Source organism: Dromaius novaehollandiae, chromosome 6 (assembly GCF_036370855.1).
Source record: "Dromaius novaehollandiae isolate bDroNov1 chromosome 6, bDroNov1.hap1, whole genome shotgun sequence".
NCBI lineage: Eukaryota > Metazoa > Chordata > Aves > Casuariiformes > Dromaiidae > Dromaius > Dromaius novaehollandiae.
Window position 1 is genome coordinate 13,840,919 of NC_088103.1, and position 16,945 is coordinate 13,857,863.

The 16,945-nt window shown below is 40.4% G+C and overlaps 1 protein-coding gene across 1 annotated transcript in view; it reads left to right on the top strand.

Moving 5' to 3' along the window:
- The window catches only part of ANK3 (ankyrin 3), a 354,620-nt gene that overhangs the window by 321,756 nt on the left and 15,919 nt on the right, over nucleotides 1-16,945 (top strand). The window contains exons 37-41 of the mRNA XM_064513712.1: nucleotides 3,128-10,822; nucleotides 11,442-11,516; nucleotides 12,402-12,533; nucleotides 13,605-13,748; nucleotides 16,059-16,731. Coding sequence (XP_064369782.1) covers nucleotides 3,128-10,822; nucleotides 11,442-11,516; nucleotides 12,402-12,533; nucleotides 13,605-13,748; nucleotides 16,059-16,731 — 8,719 coding nt within the window. The remainder of the gene's footprint in view (nucleotides 1-3,127; nucleotides 10,823-11,441; nucleotides 11,517-12,401; nucleotides 12,534-13,604; nucleotides 13,749-16,058; nucleotides 16,732-16,945) is intronic.

Genomic DNA, 16,945 nt, shown 5'->3' on the forward strand with positions numbered 1-16,945 from the left:
AGATCTACTGAGACGTCTTGATGGACTGTTAAGGTATCGTCAAAGGCTTGTTGGGAACTGAAAAGGCAGGGCAACGGAAATTGTTTGAAATTAGTTCGATGGCTACATATGTTGCTTACAATTAGTTTGTCAGGCCTCCTTGCAGGGAGGAAAAAAGAAAAGAAAAAAGTCTTAAATTTTTTCACCAACAGTCCACTAAGGCTTATTTGCAAAAAGTGGAGGAAAAAAACAAAACCCATTTAGTGGATTGTACTTGAAGCCTGGGGAAAAGATGTGGTAATACAGTAGAAGTCCCTCTCCATTCTTTAACTAGTCCATCTCTTTTGGCACCAGTCACTAGTAACGGCAGTGAACTACCTGAACGGGGTATGCAAAAATCGCTGTGTTTGCAGGAAAGGTGGCAGACAGCGGTCTGGCCATCAGCGTGCACACTGCCTCGGGCACACGTGCTGGCTTGTTGCCAGCAGCCGCCACCACTGCCGCCAGCGTGTTGGCGTGAGGGGAGGATGTGGGCTGGGAGACCCTGCTCTTGCGGAGCACGTGCCACCCGGCGCAGAGCCTGCCGGGCAGGACTGCCAAAAGGGGCTGCTCCAGTGGGCCGCGATCCGCTCTTTCGGGCCGTACGCTTGCGGCTGAGAAGACCGGGGAGCACGGAGCTGGGGAGGCGTGTAGTGGTTCACTCAATGCTTACGGTGACCCACAGCAAGTAAGGAAGCGCAGCTGGGTACAGAAAAGGTAGCAAGGAATATCTGTTTTCTGATCAAATCTTGAATGCAGCATGGTGGAAACTGCTCAGGCTGAGAGTGTCCGGTATGGGATGGTTGGGGGGATTCTTTACTGTTTTGAAATAGATGAATGACCAAGTTGCATGCTGTTTTGGTTATGTCATAGCTGCACATCCTGGTAAATTACTGAATTTTCTTTGGACCAGTTCTTTTCAGCTGCAATGCGTAGCACAGAAAAGGCATTTTAAACATGCCTGGATCCATGATTTAACAGGAGGTAGAGCAGCTAAGAGGGACACCAGTTGTTTTTATTGCTTTGCTAGCCAGTTGTGGCAGGCTGGACCATCACAGCACACTGGGGCCCCTGTAGAGACGTTTCCAAACACAAACTGCAGAACAAGTTGTTTTGATGTTAGTTCTTTTCAAAATGATTTTGGTTTTGCGTTTTCAGACATAGGACTGCATGAACTTTTCTGGTGAATGTTAGCAGCTGCCGCTCATTAATCTTCATAATAAAGTCTAGTTCATTTAATGAAGTACACAGTCTTTTCTTATTTGGGAGAAAAATAATGTGTCTGTGCTTTAAAAATAAAATTGCAAACAGGATGGAAAAAATGGATATTTTTTGAAACAGGCTGTGCCAGTCAGGCCTAGTATTCAAGCTCTCTTCAACCTAAATGCTCTCTACTGCAGTGTCACCAGCCATCCGCCTCACTTTTTCTGGGCTTTGATTGGCATTTATAGACCCAGAACATTTCTCCTTGCAGGATATGCACCTGTGGTATACTAAACATTTATTAATCTATTATATTCTATATGAGTATGTGTGCTTTAAGCCTTAGCAGTTTAATATTAGTCTTACTATGCTTCTTTCACAGTGAATTACTGTCTATAAGACAGATAAAGCAGGTTTGGCAAATTATTAGCATAACTTCAGAGAAAGGTGTGTTGAGTAAGTTCCTTGGGTATTTTAGCTCCATTTCTAACTCCAACTTCAAGAGAAAAAAAAAAAGCTCTCTAAGTTGCTTTCAGTGTCAACTCTCTGAATGTTATTGCTGTATCAGAGGATATGTATGCTGTAATGGGATTCCCAGAAATACTGTCTTCTGGCATGAGTACCTCCTGTGATGCAAAATATGGTTGATGATTTGCCTGGAATGTCTATGAATAAGCTGAGTGTTTTGGGGGTGATAACAGTTAACAGGTTTGTCCTTGCCAGGAAGTTTTGCATAATATATTGTTCTCTGACTGCTTTTCTAATGTTACCTTTTGAGAAATGCAAAGTTGAACAGGTCTGTCTTTGAGCTGATACCAGAAATCTCCTCAAAAGGTACCAAGACACTACATCTTGTAGAAAAAGTGTACTCTTCTTTTAATGGCCTCTTGTGAAATGATTTTGTAAGGTTTACATATTTGTGCATAATACAGCATACAAAATGTATTACTCTGTGTGCTTGTTTTGACATGATATATTGTGCATGAATAAAAACTGATTCAGTTGCTTTGCTTGCTCACGTTTATCATAAATCATACTTTCCATTTTTCATGTATGACATATGCTTCTTAAAATCATTTCATGTAAAGTTTTACTTCAGTTTTAATTTAGTTTTACCAAACAAAAGGAGTATCGCATGAGAAACAAATGCAAAAGTTCCTTTTCTTTATTTATTTTTATTATTTTCTAAAATATTGACTCAGAAAAGCTCTTGCTCTTATTGGCTTTGTGAGTGTGAAGCATATCCGAAATGTGCATGGGAGATACAGATTTGAATTTATTCCAGTTGCTTCACAGTTTGCACATCAATTGCCTGTCACTTAAAGGGTTCTGCATGCAGTAATTCTGAGTGGTTTAAAAAAAAAGATTTTAGCTATCTAATGTCATTTTACACAAGTTTATATTTTGTATAGGTACAATATCTGAATAGAACAACAAGAATAGAACAACAGAAATTTTTAAAAGGATAATTCTAATAGTCGCGCAAAGCAGACATACCTTAACAGGCAAAATAGAGCTGATACAAGTATTTCAGAACTAGCACATCAGAAAGTCAATAGGAAGTAAGAGAAGAATTTTCGTTGTGGTTTTTATTTTTACCTAATGGATTCCTTCTTTGTGTTTTCTGTTTTCTGTTTTTCATTGTTTGCAGACTTAGTTGCTATGTGCTTTCTGTCTTTCATTTCATGATGCTTTTTGTTTTGGACCAGTCATCAGTGTATGGCTCATTCCTATTTTTTCTTTCCTTTTCAACTCTTCTTTTGCCTCCTTCATCTTAACTCATGCAAACAATTGTACTTGCTTTTTGTAATATTACAACGTTTACTGACCAATTTTCTTCTCTGGTCTCTCTGTTTTTCAATCATTTTTGTTGATTTTATGTTTGATTTTAATTTAACAATTTAAGAAACAGTTGAACGGAGTGCAGGAGCAACAAGATCCCTACCTGCTACTTACTCTTACAAGCCATTCTTTTCAACACGGCCATATCAGTCATGGACAACAGCTCCAATTACAGTGCCTGGGCAAACCAAATCAGGCTTCACTTCATTATCAAGCTCTTCCTCTAACACTCCTACAGCTTCCCCATTAAAATCAATATGGTCTGTTTCTTCTGCTTCTCCAATCAAATCCACATTAGGAGCTTCTACCACATCTTCAGTTAAATCTGTTAGTGATGTAGCATCTCCAATTAGATCATTTCGGACAATCTCTTCACCAATAAAAACTGTGGTATCGCAGCCTCCATACAATATACAGGTTACATCAGGCTCTTTCGTCAGAGCTCCCACAGTACCAGAAGCTGCTGGTCTAAAAGGGCTGGCATCCACTACCACATTCCCCTCTCGGACATCTCCAGTGACTACAGCAGGGTCTCTCTTGGAGAGATCATCCATAACCATGACGCCTCCAGCATCCCCCAAATCCAACATTAACATGTACTCTTCGAGTTTGCCACTTAAATCGGTCATCACATCAGCATCCTCACTTTTGTCGTCCCCTCTAAAGTCAGTGGTGTCACCTGCTAAGACAGCCGTTGATGCTGTTTCATCCTCCAAAGTCATGATGGCCTCGTCTCTCTCGTCACCAGCGAAACATGTAGCTGGGCACACAGATGTACCATTGCTTAATGGGTCTGTGTCACCTCTGAAATACCCATCTCCTGCCAACTTAATAAATGGATCCAAAGCTGCAGCTGTTTTTCAGGACAAGATCACTGCAGCTGCACACTCTGCAAGTTGCGCTGCTAATGCAGTTGCTGACACAGCTGAGAGAGCGTTTTCAACCGCTACGACAATGTCATTCTCTCCACTCAGGTCATTTGTGTCCTCAGCGCCATCAGCTTTTCAGTCAATAAGAACTCCTCCTGCAGGTGCTCTGTATACAGCCCTTGGGTCAATATCTGCAACTACCTCATCAGTAACTTCATCAACAATAACGGTGCCGGTATATTCTGTAGTCAATGTTTTGTCTGAACCAGCATTAAAGAAGCTTCCAGAGTCGTCTCCACTTACAAAATCAGCTGCTGCGTTACTGTCACCCATTAAAACATTGACCACAGAGGCACGCACTCAGCCTCCCTTTAATCGAACTTCATCTCCAATAAAATCATCTTTGTTTTTAGCACCCTCTGCTCTTAAGTTGTCCACGCCATCTTCTTTATCCTCCAGTCAGGAGATACTGAAAGATGTTGCCGAAATGAAGGAGGACCTAATAAGAATGACTGCAATATTGCAGACAGATGTCACAGAGGACAAAGCATTCCAACCTGAGATATCAAAAGAGGGTAGAATTGATGATGAAGAGCCCTTTAAGATTGTTGAGAAAGTAAAAGAGGACTTAGTAAAAGTTAGTGAGATACTGAAAAAAGATGTGTGTTTAGAAAGTAAAGGGTCGGCTAAAGTATCCAAAAGTGATCAAGGACACCTGTCTGAGGATGACTGGGTAGAGTTCAGTACAGAGGAGATTGATGAAGCAAGACAGCAAGCTTTGACAAGCCCTCCTCTATCTGTTCCAGAGAAGGTCCAAATTAAAACTAAAACTATGTCGGAAAAGGATTATAACTTGTCAAAGGTTATTGATTACTTAGCAAATGATATTGGTAGCAGTTCATTAACAAACATAAAGTACAAGTTTGAAGAGGGGAAAAAAGAAGGTGAAGAGAGACAGAAACGTGTTTTAAAACCAGCTATTGCTTTGCAGGAACATAAACTTAAAATGCCTCCAGCCTCCATGAGGCCTTCAACATCAGAAAAGGAGTTATGTAAAATTGCAGATTCCTTTTTTGGAACAGATACTATTTTGGAATCTCCAGATGACTTTTCTCAACATGATCAAGATAAAAGTCCCTTATCTGACAGTGGCTTTGAGACAAGGAGTGAAAAAACACCATCAGCCCCACAAAGTGCAGAAAGCACAGGGCCCAAACCACTTTTCCACGATGTGCCCATCCCTCCTGTTATTACAGAAACAAGAACTGAAGTAGTTCATGTTATCCGCAGCTATGAACCATCATCAGAAGAAATTCCAGAGCAGAAAGCAGAAGAGCTACCAGCTGTGAAACCTGCCCCTACATTTACGGAGCTGGAGCAAAAACCTACCGGGTCTATTAAAGAAAAGGTTAAAGCATTTCAAATGAAAGCCAGCAGCAGTGAAGAAGATGACCACAAGTGTGTCCTTGGCAAAGGTGTCCGAGTAAAAGAAGAAACTCATATCACTACAACAACCAGAACGGTATATCATAAACCTCCATGCACTGAAAGCACGTCTGAAAGAATTGAGGAAACAATGTCTGTTCATGACATAATGAAAGCCTTTCAGTCTGGACGTGACCCTTCCAAAGAACTGGCAGGTCTGTTTGAACATAAATCATCAGTAACATCAGAGGTTAGCAAGTCTGCTGAAACTTCACCACAACATGCAGAGAAGGACAGCAAAATGAAACCCAAATTGGAGCGAATAATAGAGGTCCATATTGAAAAAGGTAATCAGGCTGAACCTACTGAAGTCATTATTAGAGAAACAAAAAAGCATCCAGAAAAAGAAATGTATGTATATCAGAAAGACTTACCTCGGGGAGATATTAACTTAAAAGAGTTGGAAAAACATGATGCTTTTCCTTGTTCAGATGAACAAGGTCAGCAAGAAGAAGAAGAGCTCACAGCCGAAGAGTCACTTCCTTCTTATCTGGAGTCTTCTAGAGTTAACACTCCTGTGTCCCAGGAAGAAGACAGTCGCCCTAGTTCTGCTCAACTCATGTCTGATGACTCTTACAAAACACTGAAGCTTTTGAGTCAGCACTCAATAGAATACCATGATGATGAGTTGTCAGAACTAAGAGGGGAGTCTTACAGGTTTGCTGAGAAAATGCTTCTTTCAGAAAAGATAGATGTGTCTCATTCTGATACTGAGGAGTCAGTTACTGACCATACTCTACCCCTTAGTTCAGAGTTACAGGGGTCTGATAAACGGTGCAGAGAAAAAGTAGCTACTGCCCCCAAAAAAGAGATTCTCTCCAAAATCTATAAAGATGTGTCTGAAAATGGTATAGGTAAAATGTCTAAAGATGATCATTATGATAAAGTGACAGTGTTACACTATACTGGAGATGTTAGTAGTCCAAAACATGCAATGTGGATGCGCTTTACTGAGGACAGATTAGAGAGAGGTAGAGAAAAGTTGATATATGAAGACAGGGTGGACAGGACCGTTAAGGAAGCAGAAGAAAAACTCACTGAAGTATCTCAGTTTTTTCGGGATAAAACAGAGAAGTTGAATGATGAGCTACAGTCTCCAGAGAAAAAGCAGCATAAAAGAAATGGCAAAGAGATACATTCTAGCCAGAGCTCTGCCAGCAGCAGCCCTGAGAAGGTGCCCTCTGAATTACCGGCTTCCAGCGATGAAAGGAGTAAGGTGAAGCAGTACACACCCGATGGGAAGTGCTTTCCCAAAGCAGATGAAAGAAAAGCTTCCAGCTTGCCCAGCAGTCCTGAAAAAAGGATTTTTGTGCAACAAACAGAGGACTCTAAACAAACTATGGAACACAAAGGAGGTGCTCAGCAGACTGGAATACCTGAAGTTGCACAGACTGGATTTCAGCTGAAGCAATCAAAGCTCAGTTCTATTAGGCTGAAATTTGAACAGAGTATAAGTCCAAAGAGTAAGGAGCTAACTCAAGAAGAAAAAAAACTGGATGGTCAATCTAAAATTCCAGTAAAGAAACTGCAAGAAAGTAAGTTACCAGTGTATCAGTTTTATTCCAGAGAAAAGCACCCAAGGCAAGTAGATCTCATTGATGGGAGCACAGCTTTACAGAAAGAGGTGAAAATACAGGAAGATTTTGCTCCAGGTAAAGGAAAAATTATGGAAGACTTGTGTGCTTCAGATATGCAAAAACAAAGAACTGAAATGAGTAAAAGTGTGCCAGAATACTTTTCGGAACAGCAGGCAATAGACCTGGCTTATGGCTCAGATGCAGCAACGAAGGGACACTGGGACAAAAAAATCTATAGGACATGGGAAAGTCCTGGAACTTCTAATCATAAAACACAAAAAGAAAAACTCTCACATGTACTGGTTCCGGATACAGTAAAAGAAAACCATGTTGATCATGCTGAAGCTAAAACCGACAAAAAAAGTGAATTTATCACTGTGACAGAACACAAACTGGCAGCAAATGGAGTTCATTCAGAAGAAGTGAAGGAACTGACTGTAAAATCTCCCTCAAAAAAGGTTTTATACAGAGAATTTGTTGTCAGGGAGGGGGAGCATAATGGTGAAATGGCTGATAAAACACCAAAAAGGAAAGAAGAATTCACTATGTCCCATATTCCAGTCAGGATTGTAGAGGAGAAGAGGACCACACTGAATGGTGTCTATGAACTTTCAGCTAAAGTATCTCAATCAGCTGTGATTAAGGAGAAAGTTGAGAGGCAGTTTGATTACGTGGAAGATGAAAAAGGAAAGCATTCAGAAATCAGAAAAGTTACCAAGCAACAGAGCTCAATAAGTTTAAGTCCTCCTGTTGAGGAAACTGAGATATCCCCTAGCAAATCACCAGATTCTTTAGAATTTAGTCCAGGAAAGGAATCTCCTTCAAGTGAGTTAGTTGACCCTGGTGCGAGTGATTACTTGGATAAAGTTGCACCTTTACTAAGTTCTGAGGGAGTGAAAGAAATTAAGACTTTACCTGTTTATGTCAGTTTTGTTCAAGTAGGAAAGCAATATGAGAAAGAGGTGCAACAAGGAAATATAAAAAAAATTATCAGTCAGGAGAGTAAGACAGTGCAAGAGACGAGGGGGGCATTTTACACAGCTAGACAGCAAAAACAGCCTCCTTCTCCTCAAGGTAGTCCAGAAGATGACACACTAGAACAGGTGTCCTTCATAGATAGCTCTGGTAAAAGCCCTTTAACACCAGAAACACCGAGTTCAGAGGAAGTGAGTTACGAGTTTACATCTAAAACCCCCGACTCACTAATAGCTTATATACCAGGCAAGCCCAGTCCTATACCCGAGGTATCTGAGGAATCAGAGGAGGAAGCAGAGGCTAAGTCAACCTCTGTAAAGCAGGCAGAAGTAGAGGAACCACAACCTGACAAAATATTGCCTAATCATATAAATAAGGACTCTAACAAAAGACCAAAAGGTAACAGAGTTGCCTACATCGAATTCCCTCCTCCTCCACCACTGGATGCAGATCAAGCTGAGTCAGAAAAGAAGCCTCGTTACTCCACTGAAAGCGAAATGGAGATGATAGAAGTAAACTTGCAAGATGAACATGACAAATGCCAACTGGCCGAGCCAGTCATTAGAGTACAGCCACCATCTCCTGTGCCACCGGGAGCAGATGTCAGTGATTCTAGTGATGACGAATCTCTCTATCAACCTGTTCCACTTAAAAAGTATACATTCAAACTAAAAGAACTGGAAGATGACCAGAAAGAAGTGTCAAAACCTAGAGCCCCCGAAAAGATTGAGAAACAGAAAGAGTTAGGACATCCCACTTCTGGGAAACCTAATGAGTTTGACATTGGGCTTGATTCACCCCAGAATGATGTAGTACAAAATGGGAATAATGACCAGTCTGTCACAGAGTGTTCCATAGCAACCACTGCAGAATTCTCCCATGATACCGATGCGACTGAGATTGACTCTCTTGATGGTTATGATTTGCAAGATGAAGATGATGGTTTAACTGAGAGTGATTCTAAACTTGCAGGTCCGGCAGTTGAGACCAAAAAGGACGTATGGACTACAGAAGGCATTCTAAAGCAGACTGACCGCTGCTTTAGCCAGAGTAAGCTTGAAGTCATTGAGGAGGAAGGCAAGGTAGGCCCTGAAGAAGACAAGCCGCCTTCGAAAGGTCCAACTTCTGAAAAGACTGGAGATAAGAGTGAACAGAAGTCAGGGGCACAGTTTTTCACTTTGGAAGGCAGACACCCTGACAGGACTGTTTTTCCTGATACGTATTTCAGTTACAAAGTAGATGAAGAATTTGCAACGCCTTTTAAAACCGTGGCCACCAAGAGTCTAGATTTTGATCCATGGTCCAATAACCGAAGTGACGATGAAGTGTTTGAGACTAAATCAAGGGATGATGAGGCTAAGCCGTTTGGTCTGGCAGTGGAAGACAGATCTCAAGCAACAACACCTGATACAACTCCAGCCAGAACTCCAACAGATGAAAGTACGCCAACTAGCGAGCCCAATCCCTTCCCATTTCATGAAGGGAAGATGTTTGAGATGACTCGCAGTGGTGCAATTGACATGAGCAAGAGGGATTTTGTTGAAGAAAGACTCCAATTTTTTCAGATTGGTGAGCATACTTCTGAAGGGAAGTCAGGGGACAAGGGGGAAGGGGATAAAAGTACAGTCACTGCCATCACACAGCCACAGGCAGGGGACAACACTGTAGAAACAAACCTAGAGAGACCAGTAGAAACAACTGCAGTTGAACATAAGCCCATCATCCAGGCCAGTGGAGATTGCATGGAAGCAACACTTGGTAGTAACTCACTGGAAAAATCATCGTCAGCGTTAAATGCTTCTAAAGTTGATCCTAAATTGCGCACACCAATTAAAATGGGAATTTCTGCTTCCACCATGACTCTGAAGAAAGATGGCCCTGGCGAAGTGACAGATAAGATAGAAGCTGTGATGCCAAGTGGTCAGGGATTAGAAAATGAAACCGTAACAGTGATTCCGAGTTCAGCTACTAGCCAGACGAGCTGTAGGCAAACAGAAAACACTGATTTTCCAAAAGATAATTTTAATAACAACAACAATTTGGATTCATCTGCTGTCCATACAGATAATATTACCTGTAACGTAGTGCTAAAAGAACATTCGGAACCCAAATGTTCCATACAGAAAGCTAGCCAAATGAAAAGCACGGCAGGAAAAGGTACAGGGACAACACAAGGACACAGAATAAAAGATAAGCAAAAAGCACATGGAGACCAGCAAAAGTCAACAGAGGCGGTAGGGACTAGAGCAAAATCCAAACTTCCTGTAAAGGCCAGCTCAGTAAAAGAAGTTTTTCCACAAAATACTCTCCAAAGCAATGCAGGGAGAAAAGCGGGACGGGCTAGTAAGCCCGACAAAGCAAAAGAAAATAATTCTTCTCCCTGCCTAGAAGTTAGGTCTAGGATTCCTGTAAAAAATACACATAGGAATAACTTAGCTAGAAAAACTCCAGCCCTGCCAAAACAAGAGCAGGTAGAGAAAGGAAAAGCAAAACAGCTTCCTTCTAAATTACCAGTAAAGGTAAGATCTACCTCCGTCACAGTGACAACAGTTAAAGTAAAGAAAAATCAGCTTAGGGAGGTATGTAAACATTCTATTGAATATTTTAAGGGAATTAGTGGTGAGACATTAAAGCTTGTGGATCGTCTATCTGATGAAGAGAAAAAGATGCAGTCAGAGGTCTCTGATGATGAAGAAGACAGTACATCAAGAAACACATCACTGTCAGAAGCTACTCAAGTTTACCAGCCTTCCATTACATCGAAGTCTGCTAGAGAGATGAGAACAGAGGCAGCATCTATAAAATCAAAGATTGAAAAGGCCGACAGTGAGAGGAGGAGGAGTAAGAGGACTGGTGAGAATGAAGGCAGTCAGGTTTCTGGAGCTCTCATGGCTCACCTCGTGGAGATCAAGCCTAGTTTGTAAAACTTTCAACTTGTTGATCCTAGTGCATGAACTGTTGTGATTGCCTGTGGAGTGACTTAATTGTAGTTTTCATTCTGTCATTGTCATCTGTATGTGCTGTCTTATACTCTTCTTTCTTCCTCTAAACCAATCCTGTACTGTAGAAAGCTAGTGAAGCATGCCGAAGACGTTGTTGTAACTCAGAAATTGAAAGATTTCTTTTGTGACAGCAAATTCATTCTGTCAAAGTAGAGAAAATAGATGTTAATCTGGTCCTGGTGGTTTTGACCAGTAATTGAACAACTTGTGTACAGTCTAACAGCTAGATTGTCCGCATGTTTGGTTTCATTACACGACATCATGTAGTTTGACATTTGGCTTTACACAGGTGAAAATATAAAAGCTGTGAAAAAGAAATTTGTTTTGTAGGTTATTAGGGCACACAACCATTCTAGTAAACAATATGAGCACTGGCAACTTAGTTGAATTAAAGCTATTACAATAAACTATTGTCCAGTATTATGGATTTCTTTACAAAACTTTTTTAATCGAGAAATTGTAAATCACAGGTCCCCAGAGTCCATGTGAACGGACCGATATAAGGATGGCAATTGTAGCCGATCACCTAGGACTTAGCTGGACAGGTAAGCTTTTATGCTTTCATATCAAAATCAGTCTTAACCGTTAAGTTTTTAGGTTGTCTTTTATCAAAACATGCAGCAGGACCCAATGAGCCCAGCCAACATCCCGCATCTCCCAAAACGTCCAACATGTTGCCTGGCCAAAAAAGTGTAACTTGAAATAGTTGTGAAGAATTGTCCTGCTGTCTGGCAGGACATTAAACAGAAACTCATAGTGAGACTAGCTAAAATGGTTCTCCTCTCAAAACTTACACGTACTCAAGGAGTTGAGAGGATCTGGTCTCCAGCGCCGCTACTGGCCTGGTTTGGTGTTGATGCTGCCTGTCTCTGGCTACCGCCTTCCCCAAAGCCCCGGAGGTCGCGGTGGCTTCGGCAATGGCCACGGCAGCCCAGGGCCCTTGGAGAGGGCTTCCACCCGGGGTCCCGCCGTAGCTGGGAGCGTAGGCATGCAGAGTTAAGCCGCTCGTGGGCTGACAGCTGCAGCGATCTTGTATCGCTGGGCGCAAGCGATGCCAGCGTAGGTGCGTGAGCGACACAGTAAGCTAATGTATGAATAACAGTCATTAGAACAAACAGATTTTATAAATTAGTGTCGATGAGTTCGTCTCTGTGGAGCTTTTCTTCACGATGTTCAAGTGGTTTACTGGGTATAAATATGATAATAGCTAGCAGACATGATTGAAAATTCAAAATGATGTCTATCTTAGGAAATTAAAATATGAGTTTATAATGCCATGTTCATCATTATCTCTTAAGATGCCCATTTGTGTCACGTAGTTTTGTTAACATCTGTGTGATCTAATAAAACTGGTATTTTTAACTCTAACATGATTGAGAGATTTGTGCTTTGCTTGGTGTTGTCTGTTGTTTTCTTTTTTTGCTTTATAGAACTGGCAAGAGAACTGAATTTTTCTGTGGATGAAATAAATCAAATCCGAGTAGAAAATCCAAATTCTCTTATTGCTCAGAGCTTCATGTTATTAAAAAAATGGGTTACCAGAGATGGGAAAAATGCTACAAGTAAGTTCAAGTGGTTACTTCTGTTGTTTATAAGTTCCAGCCCGTTCCATCTGTTGCCTATTGTAAATAGGTTAAATTGAAGGAAACATCATGAACTTCCACAAACCACTGATGAGAAAGAAAAACCGTAGAGTTCCAGTTTACGCTTTTACCAGAAGTCAGGAAAGCGTAGTATTTATTCAGTATACATGCAGAAGGAAGTAATCTGTTCTCCACTTCCATAATTGATAGGACAAGTAATGGGTTTAAATTCTAGCACAGGAAATATTAGGGAAAACTTTCCAATAGTAAGGAATGAAATGTGGAAACTGTGTCTGGAAAAGTTATGTAGTCTCCTAGTATGGGAGGTCTTTAAGAGCAGACTAAAGGCCTTTCTGTGAGGAGTGACGTGTGAGGGGGACGACAGTCCTCTTCAAGGCCTTCATTCTGGACTAGGCTTCTGTTGCTGTTATCTGTGCATTTAACTTGAATTGCTCAAATGGAAATAGATTAGAAACTGGTTTTGGTATTAGGTCAGTGGTGTTCATTACCATTCTCTAACCCACGCACTCCTATAAAATATTTGAGCCTGCTTTGATGTCTTTCACTGTAAAAGTCATTCCCAGGATTACTATGTTCTCACAAAAAGATTGTTGTAAATGAGATTTCATGATGTACTGCATAAATAGAGGCACATTCGTTGATCATTACCTCCGTCGCTAGTCATTCTATTGTTCCTAAAAACAGACTTCTAAAAGCAGAAGCCTTTCACAGTCCAGCAGAAGGGTATTTTGTTTCAGTAGTAAGTAAATACATTCTTTAAGAACCCTCTGTCCTTTTTCTTTGTGCTGCTTGTGGTGTAATGTAATTATACTCTGGGGGGGAAAAAAGGAATCTTAATGGATGTATATCTTGAATAAGCAGGCAGCAGAATGACTGCTTAGACAAATGGGTTTGCTAGAACCAAAGGCACTGAGACAGAAGCATACACCAGCAACTTTTAATTAATGCAATGTGAATGTAACTGAGAAAAATGATTACACGGTTCTGCATTATTGAACTTTTTTCTGGCATGTCCTCTTTGTTTTTCAGCTGATGCCTTAACCTCTGTATTGACAAAAATTAATCGAATAGATATTGTGACCCTGTTGGAAGGACCAATATTTGATTATGGAAATATTTCAGGCACCAGAAGCTTTGCAGATGAAAATAACGTTTTTCATGATCCCATCGATGGTAATTGAATTCCGTGGTCGTGTTTAGTTCAGTGGTGTGTCCCATAATACAATGATGTTGTATAAAGTAGATTTTTTAAAATGACAGTAAGTTCTAAAGGGTTAATTGTTTTCTTTTTAAGACTTTTTCTCTTCTCAAGCACATTCACACTATGTAGTTTGCACATTAATGTCTCAAAGAATAAGCTCGTGATCCCAGAAATGCATGCCTAAGTAAACTTGTTCCCACCTGCCCAGTGTCAGTTGACAAGGCCTGAATGCTCTTCCTCTGCAATGGTTATGCTGCGATACTTGCCCACCTGTGTTTTCAACATAGCTGGTACCGCATGCTTCCCAAGTTACCTAGAAATATATATATATCATTTGGCTCTCTAGATAAGTAACACTAAGAATTTTCTAAAAAAAAAAAAAAAGAAAAAAAAAAGTATTTAGCGATAGCATAGAATAAATTAATTTGCAAATTACTACTGAGCCTCTTTGAGACAAGTGAACATCAATTATTTCATGATTTTTGCTTGAGCTATTGTTGTCCAAATGTACAATGGCAGTAGAAAAGGAAGACAGTGTTTAATTATTGCATGAAATAATATATTTTTCAGTCCACTAATGAGTGAAAAGGTGTAATAATTTTCTCACTGAAACTCTTATCAGTTGATAACAGAATTGTGCAGGTTAATTTTGAGCCAGCTCTTAAAAGGCAAGAACAGCAGCATAAATGGAGTAGTTGTTATAAAACAAAATTATCAGTATGTTGAAGATACTAATTATTGTGTTTTCTTCTTTTAAATGTTAGTTAATGGGCACTGGATTGCCACAATCTGATTTGGTTTTTGCTGCGTGTATTATAAATAGCTTCATAAATAAGATTTTTCTTTGGTTAGGAACATCCCTTTGCTTTTTATAATTTGTTCAAGTGTGTATTGGTCTTTCTTTGCATTTTAGTGGGATGCTTTTTTTACTTGGAGCATATAAGTTCAGTGTATCTCCATTACTGAGCAGCATTACTGGTCATTGAATCATTGCATTGCAGAAATAATTTTCTGTTGACATTTTAAGAAAGTTCCTCTTGAAATGTTGCTTGAGCCTTTTAATCGTAGCAGCAGTGTTTTTTACGACAAAAATATGCTTCCCTGCAGCTGCTTTCTGTCTCTCCTCTTCTCCTCCTCTTCCTCGAGCTTCCTTTCCTCACCAAGACCAGACCACCTTTACCTTTCTCTCAGCTGATTCAGGAGACCAAAAGGCAAACCCGGTTAATGCACCGCTCTTTGCAGGCAGCACAATGTCCAGTTAACCCCGCAGCGTTTATTTTTCCCTTGCATAGGTTACCCAAGCTATTATTTGCTGGAATGTGAACTTCAGATTTTGTTTTCATGTTTGTGTGTATATTCAGTTTAATCCTTTTGTATGGTTTTCCCATGTTTTCATCAATTTTCTTTTCTTTTCTCTCTTTATTTGATCAGTGTTTCTGATTGTACCCATGTCACCAAGATCGCCTCAGTCTCCAAGATCACCAAGATCTCCTTACTCACCACAGTCCTCTCACCTGTATAATTTTACTGTACCTGAAATATTCATATAGCTCTGCCACCATGGTGTTTGTGTTCTCTAACCTGTTTAACCCCCTTTTTTAGATTTTTATCCTGCTGTGTGTTTAGATCTATTATTCTTTAGTATCCTTATTCCGATTCCTTTCTGTTCCTTGTTCTTTAACTATTCCATCCTTGTGGTTTGGTGGTTAAATTGGAGGTATATATTAGTAGCACTGTATTGCTAGTATTGTGTATTTTTTATAGAATAATATTAAAAATGTGGACCTGTTTTAGAAATAATACTTAGAAAAAGTGGCTGTCCTACGTTATTCTGTCTTTAAAATCTGTTCATTAAACTTCCAAATTTGAAAAATAAAACCTGGGCAAGAGAGACTTACACAATTTGGCTGCAAAATATTATCCTGGATATAAAGGGACAACCAACTTCGTCCACATTTGATTCATTGCATGCTCATAAGACAACCTGCTATAGCTTGCAAATGTAAAAATGGCTGCAGAAATCAATTGCTAAAATCTTTACATACTATTTACAAAATAGTCAAAAAATAGCAGCATCACTGTACTAGCTGTTTTACCAATATTCGTTTTTGTTCCATCTATTTAAGACAAAGTGAGTAACTCTGTCAAAATTTCATTAGTTCTTATATACCTACATCTCCCCCTACTTTTCATATTTTACGTAACTCATAAATCATTTGACATTTGCTTATTTGTTGCTCCATGCTTCATTCCAGTCAGTCCGAATGTGCTGTCTTCCTTAGGTTACCCCGCCATCCAAGTGGAACTGGAAACTCCCACAGGGTTGCGCTTCGTGCCACCCACCCCTTTCCAGCAGGACGATTTCTTTAGCGACACCTCTAGCGTAGAGTCGCCCCTTAGACCTCCCAGTAGGCTGAGTGACGTGCTAGTAGCTCCGCAGGGAAGCGTAGACGGTACAGCCCCAGGACCGCCAGTGGTGACTGAAGAGGACACTTCACTGGACGACAGCAAGCCCGATTTCTCAGTGCCTAGAGAAGGAACACCTAAAGATATTTCCGTAGGCCAGAGCCCGCTGGAGGAAGTGGACCTTAAGGATTACCCACGATATCTTGGCAGTTATGCCGGGATAGCAAAAGATGCTAAACAGATGCAGAGTGAAGAGACTAGTAAAACAGGAGTAAGAACTGAACAGCCTGAGAGAGAAAAGTCTGGTACTGATGAGGAGATGACGGAAGAGAAGCTTAAATCTCTGTTTGAGGACATTCATCTGGAAGAAGGGTTTGAGTCTGAGGAGATGACGGAAGAAAAAGTATGGTCAATTCTTAAAGGTGTGCAGCAAGCAGAACAGCAAATGTCTTCAATTACAGGTTGGCAGACTGACTCATCAAGCGTCACTGAACCCCCGACTTCAGGACGCAGAATAGGTGGTGGTCTGCTCGATCGGCTGGATGATAGGTGAGGACCTTCGTATACATGTCTGCGTGTAAACGCACCTTTTCATGCTCCTTTTACCGTTAGGAGCAGTGTTCAAGACTGTTCTACTATTCTATAAGAATATGTGTGTGTGCATATATATATATATGTACATATATTTTTTTTTTTTAAAGAAAAAGCAATAGTGACTCAATTTTTCCTCAGACATACTTGCTTAAAGAAAATATATATCAGA